This window comes from Micromys minutus (assembly GCF_963924665.1).
Source record: "Micromys minutus genome assembly, chromosome: X".
Classification (NCBI taxonomy): Eukaryota; Metazoa; Chordata; class Mammalia; order Rodentia; family Muridae; genus Micromys; species Micromys minutus.
The window spans coordinates 31,668,485-31,682,389 of NC_137970.1; the positions used below are offsets into that span (position 1 = coordinate 31,668,485).

General features: G+C 34.8%; 1 protein-coding gene across 4 annotated transcripts in view; it reads left to right on the plus strand.

The window, feature by feature from the left end:
* Positions 1-13,905, plus strand: part of CNKSR2 (connector enhancer of kinase suppressor of Ras 2) — a gene marked incomplete at its 5' end in the record, with an annotated part of 252,528 nt that overhangs the window by 169,362 nt on the left and 69,261 nt on the right. For all 4 annotated transcript variants that reach the window (XM_080910443.1, XM_080910444.1, XM_080910445.1 and 1 more), the window contains one exon: positions 1,413-1,627. In XM_080910443.1, the coding sequence (XP_080766569.1) occupies positions 1,413-1,627 (215 nt within the window). The remainder of the gene's footprint in view (positions 1-1,412; positions 1,628-13,905) is intronic.

Genomic DNA, 13,905 nt, shown 5'->3' on the forward strand with positions numbered 1-13,905 from the left:
GCAAATATAAATGTTCTTTAAATAGATTATTATGGCTTCAGCAGAAACTTACTCCATGATTAACTGACAGGACAAAAAAAATGAAGTCAGTTCAAGAGTTGACTCTTGACCCATTAGTAATAGGTATCGTATATGAATGCCTTCTAAGCAATTCTGGGCAGATAATTACACAGAGAAAGATGAATATATGTTTGTAAATTAGAAGTTAATATTTTGAAAACAAGGTCAGAAGTGTGAAACTGCATAAAAGAATTCATTTCAGTTCAGTAAATAAAACCAGTTTTGTTATCAATCCCGATTAATCAGCAATGAAGCTTATTCCTTTGTGAAACCTGGTATGATGAAATCTCATAATGAGCATTGCAGCACATAGGTGTAAAACAAATTTAAAATGTAAACTGCATCAGTGACTCTTAACAACCATACAGAAATGAAGGGGGGGTGCTTTGTATTTTCTCTGTTCTGTTTGCTGTTCAGGGTTATTCTCTTACAAGGGACAGAAATACTTTTGACGTATCTACCCAACGTAAGTGAAACCTTCATGGGTTAGTAGATTTTAACCAACTGTGGCTATGGTGAGCCCAGGTGTTGATTCTGATACTTCTAATTTCAGGAAAGAGCCATAAATTGTAGCTAGATAACAAACCAAAATTGTTCCTATAAACTAAACTTCCTTTATAGTATGGTTGACCCGTTTACCTATCATTTCTATCCAGTGAACTGTAAAACATCTACAGATCACATAGGCAAGAAAATATAACTGTCTGCTTCATTAGTCTCCTTAGCATGTGTTTTGTGGTGTGAACATTTCCAAAATGTTAAGAAGTTCAAGAATACATTCATTATCTTTACATGTATCTATTAATTTCATTTCCAACTTTAGTATCTAATCTTATTATAGTTTTATTGAATAAATCAAGAAAAAATAATTTTTATCATATGCCATCTCTAAGTTATTCTTTAGGACTTCTATAATATTGACATCCTGGGGAAACTTTGTATATTAACTACTAAGAGCTAACTACTAATTAAAGAATGAGTCTATGAATGAACTAAGTTCATGATGTGGGCTTTAACTTTTCCAAGAATGTTACCTAAAATGTTGGAGGCTATTCTTTGTTATCAAGGCTTAGGAGAATATTCCTGGGAAACTTGCTACAAACTGTAAGGTCCATCCACTCAAATTGAAATTCTGCAGGTGATTTTGATGTTAAATCTTCAGAGTGAAAACTAGAGGAAATAATCCAAAAATATGTCTTATTGTGTTGTTCCAAATAATTAAGTTCTACTGTACTGTTACTACATATTTTGTAAGTTAAGGACTGAAATTAAATCTTACAGTGCAATTTGGAAAGAATGGTACATTCCAAATATTTGCATATTTATATCAGTATATTTCTCTTTTTATGTAGAAAACTCTCTACTTCGATATATGAGCAATGAAAAAATTGCTCAAGAAGAATACATGTTTCAGAGAAACAGCAAAAAAGACACAGGGAAGAAGTCAAAAAAGAAGGGTGATAAGAGTAATAGCCCAACTCACTACTCATTGCTGCCTAGTTTGCAAATGGATGCATTGAGACAAGACATCATGGGCACACCAGTGCCAGAAACCACACTGTACCACGTAAGTAAACTCAAAAAGTCTTTAAAGTCATTTACTTTCTTGGAAAGCAAATTACTATAGTTCATAAAATCCAGATTTTTTTATAAAAGATTCTAGCATTAGAAATTAGAAACTGAAAGAAACTTATTAAAGATTGATTTGTTTTATAGCTTATATGATCGAAATATTGATATTTCATAGGAACCTCTATCTTATTAAAATAATTAATAAGCACAATATTGACAAAAGAGTAATTAGTTAATTACTCATTCCTATGTTAATACACAGTGCTTGGGCAGCTTTAGGAATCAACATTAGAAATAGAATTTTAGTATTTCATGACTCTTCCTTAAAAGCATTATCCAATAGTGAAACTGGGAAGACAGCATCGCATCAGGCTGGAAACATGATCCAACTGGAAACATGTTTCCTGCACAAGTGTGAGGACCAAGTTTACATTCTCAGCACATAAGAAAAGGTTAACTCAAGTAGGGTGATCTAGCTCCAGGTGGACTTAATTGGCATTGAGTAGATATGAACATTCTTAAGGGATTCTATAGGTCTTTTCATCTCTGATAGAAGGGCAGTTTGTATCTTTGTCCATTGGATATAATCTTATTGTGTAAAGGGTTTGTGGATTGAGAAGTTATATAAACCTGTTAGAAAAGTTAAAAAGGAAAGAAAAGTTTAGGCTTGCTTGCCTATATTCTTAGTGCTGGGAAAGAAGACACTAGAGAATACTCAGAACTCACCAGTTTGCTAACCCAAATAAATTAGTTCTTCCACATTTACTGGGTGACCTCGCAAAAGTAAGGTGAGGGGCTAAAAAGAGTTCCATGTCTAACAGCACTGGCTGCTCTTCCTGGGAATGAGTCATAACTTCCTAGTACCCACATGGAGGCTGACAGCCTTCTGCAACTGCAGTTTTAGGGGTTTCAATACTCTCTTCTTGCCTCTGCAGGCACCAGGCACATACATGGCACATAAACATAAGTACCTACAAAACACTATGCACATTAAATGAATGAATGAATGTTTTAAACTAAGATGGATGGAGAGTAAGAAAATAGCCAAATTCAACCTTTTGCTTTCACATGGATACATGCACACACACATGCACACACACACACGCGCGCACACACACAAATTGATACACAAAAGCACTGCATTATATGGGGAAATATGCTGAGATTTTCACTGTAAGTTATACATTGGAGGATGCAAAAAGTAGCCTTACACTTCAGGGAAAATAAGAAAAACCTTCATCATGGGCAGCATCTGAGCAAAGAGTGACAAAATAAGTTGTCATACCTTCATGAAAAATCAAATGCTAATCATCACAGGAGTTGTGAAACTCCTACAGCAATCAAGAGTATATTGATGAATTTTGAGCTGAAAATGTATGATCACAATGGCACACAGTAGCTTTCTTATGAAAGCATATTACTTGCGAGGTCAAAGGCAGAGCCATTAAATCCATGGCAGATGGATTGTGAAGAACCAGAACACTAGCCATGTGGAAGCTAAAAATCATATTAGTCATAACATTTTCTTACATCATCAACATGTTTTATCCTACTTTGGCTAAACAGAGTTTGTTTTTAACAAAAGAAGTGTAGCTTCCATGTAAGAACCATGAAAAACAGACTACATGAAACTGGAGAAGTGGCTCAGTCACTAAAGTAATTATATAGTCATGGGACAGAATTCAGATCCCTAGAACCCACATAAGAGGTCAAGCATGGTGATATATACCTATACGCCCAGCTAAAGAGGAGGTGTGGACACAGGAAGACGTCTTGAGCTTGCTAGACAGCTAGTCTAGCCAAACAAACTGAAATTTCAGTGAAAAATAAGGTGGAGAATAATAATGGACAACAAAAGTGGACCTCTGGCTTCCATAGATGTACACACATGTAAATGCATATGCTCACACACAAGTGCACATACATGAACATGCACATCCATGAAAAAGATTACATGATCTTTAGTTAGTATGTGGAGGAATAGAACTTAATGCTCAAAATACCAAATCTGCCACAGTGTCATAAGGTATACCATCTAAGCATACAGATGTAAAAGAGTAAGAACTTTATATTTGACATGTTTCTCGGAGTTAATACCTTAAATTATCATTTCTGTTCTCATAAAACTAGATTAAAAATGTATTTTCATTATGTTGATTAGAGTTTCCTTAGCTTCAGTGCCTATCTTACTTTTTCCCCAGGTCCATATTCCCATGTCTCTTCCTCTAAAAGAGGCTAGAATGTCCCATCATTAGGTAGCTGATAAACCATTGTTCTTCCCAGCAACATCTGAAGGAAACTTCAAAACAGTGTTGTTCATTGACAGCTATGAATGGGTCCACTTATCATCACAATTCAGAAGAGTCATCTAATCAATGAATTTCCTATACAGTGCGGTTCCAATTATAAATAGCAGCCTATGCAAAGTTCTCAAGATGAAAGCCAGCCTATTCAAGAGCAGAATTGGTAGTTAGAGATGAAGCTGGAGGGAGGATAAGAGGCTACATTGATTCCAAGTAGATTTAGCTGGTGGGAAGCTTGGATTTACCATTGGAAGAGTGGTGATCATGCAAACACATACTCATATACACAGTGTGATCATTATGTTCTACATGTAAAGGCTTATAGACACTAGGAAAAGAAAATAGAGAATGAATTTGAGACTTTTTGAAGTATTGATGAAAGGAAGGCAATAAAAAAGCAATTAAAACACTAAGACTATTGTGTATTACCTAGTTTTACAAATGGTTGTCACTTTTCCAAAGAGCATTTATTTGTTGAAGTCTGGTTGAGTAACTTCATTTCTAGAGGCTCATTTTAAAATGAAAGAAATATTCATGTTATAGTTTCTTCAAAACACAAGGTCAGTATCAATATGTAACTTAATCACTTTCAAGATAAAATGATCATCTTAATTTTCATGCTTTTTGCAAAACATGGATGTTTTGATACAATAGGACGTAAGGGGAAGATTAAATATTGAGTTTCATAGAACACTGTCTCTGCTTTAGCACTAATTCTATGGAGTCTAATGATATTTGCCTTCTGATTTAGAGAAAATGTGTTAATCTGCTAGCAGGGTTCCATCAGAATTTTATAGTAACATAATAAGTTGCAGTGAGTAACTCCACAAATAAGTAAGTGACTGTGAACTGCAATGTTAGTGTCTTTCTCAGTATTTTTGACTTTGAAAGAGAACTTTTCTGCATATCTTAATATGACAGTCCCAGGAATGGTGGCAAGATGAATTTTTCTCATGTCATGCCTTTTATAGTGTAATACAGAACTTCAGTTCCATCCAGTCCTTACTTCTTCCTTGCTTGGTTATCTAATTACAGACATCCCACTGTGCCTACCTCATCAGCTAAACATTTTTTCTAATCATAACATTATTTTCACTTGTAAGTAAATTAGGTTAATTCTGTGTCTGAAACTGCAGACATTGTTAGCTGACCTTAACAGCACACAAAGAAAGGTAGACAGTGGTGTATATATGTATGAAATCTAAATGTATTAAGAAACCTTTATGAAGATAAAGAATAATTGGACTGCCCTCAATCTCATCTTTCAATCTTAGGGGAGAAGAAATTGTTGCCACCTTTCCAAAGGGCATTACTTAGTGAAGTAGATCATAAACCTGCTAGAGTACCTTTGAAGATAAGAGTATAAACTTTTGTGTAGTATAATATGCGAATAACAATATGCTGCCTTATTATAACTGCAATTAATTAATTGGACTCTGTATGTATATATACCAGAATGGGTGAAATCTGATTATGTATCCATGCATAATGCTGGTATAGTTTCATAATGTAATTTAAATAGTTTTTTAAACAGATTTTGAGTAGGCGTCAAAAGCTCTGTTAATTCCTTTCCTAACACCCCAACATATCTGTAAGTCATCTTAACTTTTAAGACGTAAGTGTGAACATTTAGCGTTATATTATTCCTAATAAGTAGATTTAACCATTCTGATATATTTCTGATATATTTATAAAACTAAAAGGTCAGTGTATAGTTATTAAAAATATTTTTTCTTTTTTCTTTCTAATAAGCAATTAGACTGAAAAGGCCACATTACAAATCACTTTTCAAGTATTAATGGTTCATCCCCAGTAACCTATGAAAAAGATACTAGTACTAAACTCATTTTACAGTTTTGGAAGCCAGGGCACAAATATCTAAAAGTAGTTACAAGATGGAACTGAATTTCTTAATTCTTCTCTCATATATTACATCGCAACCAGTTTCCCTTTCCTCCTGTCCTCCCAGCATCTCTTACCTCCTCTCTCCCCTAGATCCACTCTTCCTCCACTTCCCTTCAGAAACGAGAAGGCCTCCCAGGAATATCAACCATCACAGCATAACAAGTTATAATACAGCTATGCCCATACCCTCATGAAGGCTGGACAAAGCAACCCAGTAGGAGGTAGAGTCCCTTTAACACCCTTATTCCTACTATTAGGAGTCCCATAAGAACACCAAGCTACACAAGCATAACATATATGCAGAGGACCAACTTTAGATCCACACATGCTCCATGATTGCCACTTCAGTAAGACCCTATGTTCCCTGCTTTGTTGATTCTGTGAGCCATGTTCCTGTGGTGTTCTTGACCCCTCTGGCTTCTACAACCCTTTTTTTTCCATCTTCCTTGGGATTCCTGAGCTCCACCAAGTATTTAGCTGTAGGTCTTTGTAGCTTCTCCTATCAGGTACTGGATGAACCTCTCTAATGGCAATTGGGCTAGTCATCAATTGTGGGTCGGTCTTAAGTTGGACCATTGTAGGCTGGCCACTCCTACAAGTTCTATACCACCATTATTCCAGTACATCTTGCAGACAGGACAAATGGTAGGTCAAGGTTTCTGTGGCTGTGTTGCTGTCCCAGGAACTGAGATTTGAACATCAGTGTTGCAACTCTTCATCAGCATTTTAACAACTCTTCAAAACAAGCCTAACTTTAGCAGAAATGTATGGATTATTGTTGAATCTTCAAATAGACCCTACGATGTTGGTATTGTTAACACTATTTCTGTTTGCAGAACTAAAAGGTGCAAAGAGAGACTGATCATTTTACAGAGATAAAAAGTATCAGAGTTGGGTCTAAAATTCCTGTCTTTAGATAAATAAAGCCATTTTCTTTTTAAATTTATTTTCATTAATTTATTTACTTACTTTACATCCCAATCACACACCCTTCCTTCTGGTCCTCCCCTCACACGGGTCCTTCCTCCATCATTTGGGAATTTTACTAATAGGTAAGATAAAACTATGGTTTTCTATAATCAGCATATAAACATTAATTATTAAATTATTGAGTTTCAAGCAGCCTAGCAGCTACCTTACTTAACTATGTTGTTTCCTGATCACAGTAACTAAAATAAGAGGACAATTAGTATTAGTGCAAAGAAATTATCTGCAAGCCCACAGCTGTTTGCAGCTAATTTTACTCCATTTTGACTTTACTCACCTAGAAAATGGCTTCAGTTGTACCATGTTTCCAAGCAGCATGCAAGCATGTTAATTATTTATTTTAAATATTATGGTATTTTGTGTTTGTTCTGGTTTCTATGGATGCCTGGGTTACTTTAAAACAAAGTATTTACTAAGCCAAGTCACAGTAGAAGTGATAAGGCATCATTCAACAGTCAGGACTATGAACTCAATCTGTCAGTAGTCTACTTCAGAGCAGTGATGCTAACTCTGGGCTATCCCTGTCAAAATGTGCTAGGGCTTTGGGATTGACCCAGAAATGAGAATCCTGTCGTTGATTTTTTATGGGCAAGTAGTAATTTCAACTTTGCATGCATATGCACCAAATAAGAGAGTTTCAAAGGACCAGAAGTGAAATATAACATTATCATCTATGACTAGACATATTGCTTATCACTCCCCTATTATATCAGTGGTCCTCAACCTTCCTAATGCTGCAACACTTTAATGCAGCTCCTCATGTTGTGGTAACCCCAACCATAAAGTTATTTCATTGCCTACCTCATAACTGTAATTTTATTACTGCTATGAATCATAATATGTGCATCTGATTTGCAGGATATCTTATATGAGTCCTTTGTGAAAGGGTTGTTTCACATAATCCTTGAAGGGGTCATGGTTCACAGGCTGTGAACCACTGCCCTAGATGATTTTTTTTTAAATTGACAGACAGTGCTGAATGTGATTTATTTATGGATCAGATACGTTCCCATACTTCTGTTAGCCTTCAGGACATGATTTGCTTTATTTCTATGTGCATGTGTGTAAGTGGTCCACAGGGCTTAGAACTGAAGTTACAAGTGGCTTTGAGCCACTCAATGTAGGTTCTGGGAACCGAACCTCACTCTTCTGCAAAAGGAATAAGTGTTCTTAATCTGTGAAGCCTCCTTTCAGTCCCCTGCTGGATAATTTAAAATCAGAAGTTGAAAATTATAAAATAATCCTTGAATAATTTTTACTAAATATTTGAATTCTGTGGGATTTTTTTCAGTAAACCTAGTGTCCAAACAACCATGAGAAAGTAGCAGAGCACACCTGTAGATGGTCCTAGTTTATGGTTTTCAGGGAAAAGGTTACATTCATACATCATTAGAATATTTTAGTCATTGATTATTTTATTTGCTGTTCTTCTCCCTTATTAATTATCATTAGAGTTCTTCACTATCAATTACAGTCTGTTGAAGGTTAATAACTTCATCCTCTAATATGTAGTACTTCATATTTTATTATACTTTTCTACTAATGATGCTGTGAATTATCCACTTGCGCCAGTATCTATAAAGTAATACTGTATTAGAATAAACAATACTGGTCAGAATGGACACAAGTCTAAGAGGACCCAAGGGATCTGCCCATTTGTTTTAGGAGGTCACAGAAAAAAAGCAATTGAAATGTACTGCCTAAGGTGTAGATATATGTTTAAAGGAGGGAAAGAAAAAAATATTTGGGCTGTAATTGTTTATTTTTTAGTTAAACCTTATTTGTTTTTTAAAAAAGAGATAAATGTACAGATTTTAAAAGCATTTTGGCATAAAACTATATGAATAAATTTTTGTCAGTATTTGATTTTTTAAAGATTTGATAGAATGCATTGAAAATTTTTTCCATGTTACCTTTTGTTTTATAATTGAGATCACAAAATAGAAGACTGAAAATAAACCAAGTAGTAGGACTAAAGGTGTGTACCAACACTCTAACCTGACAGAAGAATGTATTGCTGTAATTTTTCCTCTAAGCATATGCTGGTTTTATTTCCATTCAGTTTAATTTTTCTGAGACTCCCTTTTTATCTAAGGTTTATTCAGAAGTATGCTGTTTACTTGCCCAGTAGTTGGATATTTACTTATTTCCTTTTTGTTACTGGTTCCTGTTTCTTTTTTAAGATTAACAGTGTATACTTCGTATCATTTCTTTCCTTTTAAAATTAAGGTTTACTTTACAGGCCAAGATAGGGTCTTATCCTGATGAAAGTCCCATGTATTATGAAAAAAAACTCCAGATCAAAAAAACCTTACAAAATAGGTACCTAGTATGGCTGTATTAGTTTATCTCCATATATAGTGGAGTTTAAACTGTTTTTATAAAAACCATCTAGCAGCCAGAAGCTGGAAAGAACGCAGGTGTCCTTCAACAGAGGAATGGATAGAGAAACTGTGGTACATTTACACAAAGGATTACTACTCAGCTATCAGAAACAATGACTTTATGAAATTCAGTCCTTATTAGAAAAAGAAAAAGTCATGTATTCATCATATATTATTATGTAATAAATTTTGTGATCTGTAATAATATTTTATAAAATAAATTAATTAATTTTAAGAAATAACCATCTAGGGATACATTCTGCTTCCTAGCAAACACGCATTTAGCAGCTATGAGGATGTTGACTCCTGATGACATGGAGCTTGTCAGGAACCCAAGACTGAATCAGAAGTCACTTTAAGGCTGGAGATGTCAGATGTTTACAGAGAGCTCTGGAGTGTTGGTGAACTTCGGGGAAGGAGCTTTAAGTGTGAAAGCCAGAGGATCAAAGTCAAAGAGCGATGCTTGTGGAGCACCAGAGGACACGCTAGCTCCTGTTGTACTTTCTGTATCCACTCCAATGTTTTTGGGTCAGCCTCCTTCCTGGTCCTCCAGCTTTTTGCAACTACCAGTAGCCATCAGTGACATCACCCCATAGTCCACCAGCTGCAGTACCCAGTTGTACCTTAAACTGAGCCCCAGTCCTGTCGTCACTGACCTATGTATGTATCTGGTAGGAATAGTGATATTCTAAAGAGCATTAATTTTTTCATTTCTTTTTTTAAGATTTATTTATCTTATGTGAGTGCACTGTCACTGTCTTCAGACACACCAGAAGAGGGCATCTGACCTCATTACAGATGGTTGTGAGCCACCCTGTGGTTGCTGGGAATAGAACTCAGAACCATTGGAAGGGCAGTCAGTGCTCTGAACTCCTGAGCTGTCTCTCCAGCCCCCAAAGAGCATTTATGTATCTCCTTTTAGCTAACATGTCTTCAAACAGTGCACCCAATGGATTTTGAATTTCTCCATAACTATCAATCTGAGAAAGAGTAATTCCCCCAAATGAACATCTTTGTTGAATAAGCAAGGAGCAGAGAATCGAGAAAGTATTTACAGATGGGAAAAATTCGCACAGATTGGTCAGATTAGTTATTTGTGCATATACCATACCTGCTATCTATACCTGTTAGGACCCAAAGGATAATTAGTTAATTTATATCTTCAACCCTGGTCCAGAGAAGTCACACTGAATAAATGCATTATTGTGTCAAAAAAAAAAAAAAAGAAAGAAATAACCATCTAGCATTGGGTATTAAAACAGGTGTATACAAATCCTAAATAATCATTAATTAAATTTATATGGAGACTAATTAGCTGCTATTAACATTCCTTTATAAATGACATTCAAATAAAGTTAATAATCTATGAAATATTCCAAGAGACTGATTCAAATTTCTGGTCTAAAGAAAATAGAAGTCAGAAGAGTTTAAGGGTGTAACAGTAGTCATAAAACACAAATATCGACTACAATATGGAGAATTAGAAGTCAAATGTCCTGATTCTTTCTATAGTATTGGAGCTGTGTATTACATTACAAACGAAAAATAAACATTCTAAGTGTGTCACATCAGCAGGCATATTGAAGTTACATTGAAGGAACCAGGAACAAACATTGAAGTAGGAAAATAAGGTAGAATAGGGTCGGTTTAAGTGAAAGATGACAGTAGCTTAAGCCTGCATGTTAAAGTCAAAGTTGGGAGCAGAACTGAGCTCGGGATATGATTTGAAGATACGTTGCCAGGATGTACTGACACCTGTGAGGTGTTGTGACTTAGTTCCCTACACAGTCAAATGCTCAGTAACTATTTGATTCATGTTTGCAAGTGGTACTGTGTGAGAACCTGAGGATTCATTAGTGACCAAAGCAAATGGTTTCTGCCTTAATAAACACTACTACAGTAGGCAAAAAAAAAAAAAAAAAAAAAAAAAAAAAAAATACATGATAAGATACTGAACCAAGTAATGTTATTGATTATTTTGAAAATAAGGATTGGCACTAGTGAGAAAAATTGCATAAGGGTGAATAAACTCCAAGAGATTTCTCCAACATAACGAACTAGTACAGATGCAGAATCTTGTTAGGATCTATGGTTTACTCACACGAGTTATTGGCGTGAAGTTTTTAAACTGCAGATTTCATTTAATACTATTTATAGGTTTGAGATCAAGTGTGGCTACAGTCTCATACCTGTCTTCTTTGGCTGAGCTTTATGACCTTTCACACTTTAAATTCTGTCTGTCTCATTTACAAAACTGAGATGTTAATATTATGACCCTTTGTGTTATGATATGAGTGGAAATTATCCTTTCTGACCAATAAGCAATGTAACTTTCTTAAATAAATTGATAAAGCATAGATTTGTTCATAGGTGTTACTGATTCAAATTATCTCCACCTCATGGAGTAATTCCCCTTTCTGTTTACTAAGCCCCTTTCTTTTCATGTAACAGTGAACTTGTATCTTGTGTCAGAATGCAATCACGATGAATGCCTGATGTCTTTTTCTGACATTTGTGGCAATTTTCTTCTCCTTTAAATAAAATGCTTACTTTTGAGGCAGTAGTATGTGGTAGTTAAGAGCACAGAGTTGACAGACATCAAATTGAATCTGACTCTGCAATTATTCTTTTGATCCGGAAGAAGTAGTCTATGCATTCTATGTCTCCATTTTCTCTTCCTTACTACATGGTCAACGATAGCCTCTTTACTATTGTTTTTGTTGTTTTTTTTTTGTTTGTTTAGGTTTAATAAGAATGAAAATTGATAACCTACAGAAAGTTTTTAATACCGTACCTACCACTAAATAATCCTTCAGTAAATGATTATTATGATCACAGAAGGATAATTTTGATTTTCCAAGGGGGATAATTCTTGTCAGTATGCATTAATCAGACCTTCTCCCTGCCTTACAACTGTAATACATAAAAAGAAAATTTACATATTATACGATATTGCATAAGATTCAGTCACATTCTTTCTATGTAAGCTAGGAAGCAGGTCATTCTTCTTCTGAGTCATTTACTTTGCCTAATCTAAGTACTTTAAAGGGTATGTAGACTTATCTCAATTGTCATGTTATTCTTATCTGACTCCTCATAGTGTTTTCCAAGCACAAATTTTGAGTCAAAATAAGTGCATCTTTCTTTAGTAAAAACTCCAGTTAGATTCATGGACAACCAAGAGCTACTTTACCCTGAACTGAAACATCTAGTGGTAATTCAGTGCCAAATATTTTACTCCTTGTATTTCAACTCCATTCTCACCACCAGCAACAGACCAGTTAAGTTCTGTGCAATTTCTTAAGGATTTTTGCTAATGCTTAGTGCTATTAGCTCGTACTCCCCTTACTCATATCATTACTCTTTTACTGCCAAAATATAACAATTAGTGAGAAAAAACTGCTTTACTTTCTAAAATATTTAAGACTTCAAATAATTTTATTTGTTTATTTGAAAATTTGAATAGTAGAAGTAACTGCCATTTCTCCCGAGTACTTCAAATTGCTAAGCACCTTCTTTAATCTAGACCAAGGATGATATTGGCTTGACTAGTCACTGAAGAAATCTTGGAACTTTGTGGAAAATTACAGTGAAAGAAAGTTTCTATATTGCAACAAGAGAGTATTTTGATTGCAAATTTTTCCATAAGTGCAGTAATTTGCAACTTGAGAAGAATTTTATAGTAGCAGAGCTTTCAAAATGCAATACAGAAACTGTCATTTTCTTCTACAATTAAAATAAGTGCTTCTGAAATCTTCAGGATAAGAATGACCCAAATTACCACCCCCTACTCCTTCATCCAAAGGACAGGAGAATGGAGTTTGAAGAGAACATCTGTGAGCAAATGTAAAACAAATGGTCTTTTCAGGCAAATTCTGAAAAGGGATCTTTTATAGCCAAACAGAATCCTATTGCATGCATCACCATGGTTAAGAAGAGGATCAACAGTACTTTCATAATGGCTTTTTATTTTAGCACATTATATTTTTTGGATAGAATTACAATTTCTTCATATCTATTCATAATTCATCATATAATTATTTGCATAAACAACTTTTGACACAGATTTAATGTACTTTAGTCAGCCACATCTTGAGTCTAAACTGTTAAAGTCACTAAGGCATTCTCAGTGCAACTAATGCTAAAGAAGATGTACCTTTCCAGAGGAATGGTCTACTAAAGAACATACATTTCAAGGATATGTTGCACACATAGATTACTGGACACAAGAGAACTGGTATGTTGTGTACCCACCACCAAACAATTTTTAGGTTAAAATGGTTAACTAGTTAAGGTTGTATTATGGGCTCTTTGCTAATATTTGTTCAGTAGTTATTCACTCACAGCCAGGAATTAAGTTTCTCTGTATTAGGTCCATAATGTTAATAGGCAGAGGACAAAACAGTTTATAAAACAGAATATTTCTTTTTATTAAAGTTCATATTTGGAAGTGAGTCTATGGAATAAGCAAGAAATATAAGCATATTCAATGTTAAATATAAAGAAGAAAAAACAGTGTTGACTACATGAGGATTAACAATTTTATGTAAAGAATGCTGAGGTTTATTTTATTTTGAAGATTCATTTATTTTATGTATGTGAGCACACTGTAGCTGTCTTCAGACACACCAGAAGAGGGCATCAGATCCCATTACAGATAGTTGTGAGCCACCATATGATTGCTGGGATTTGAA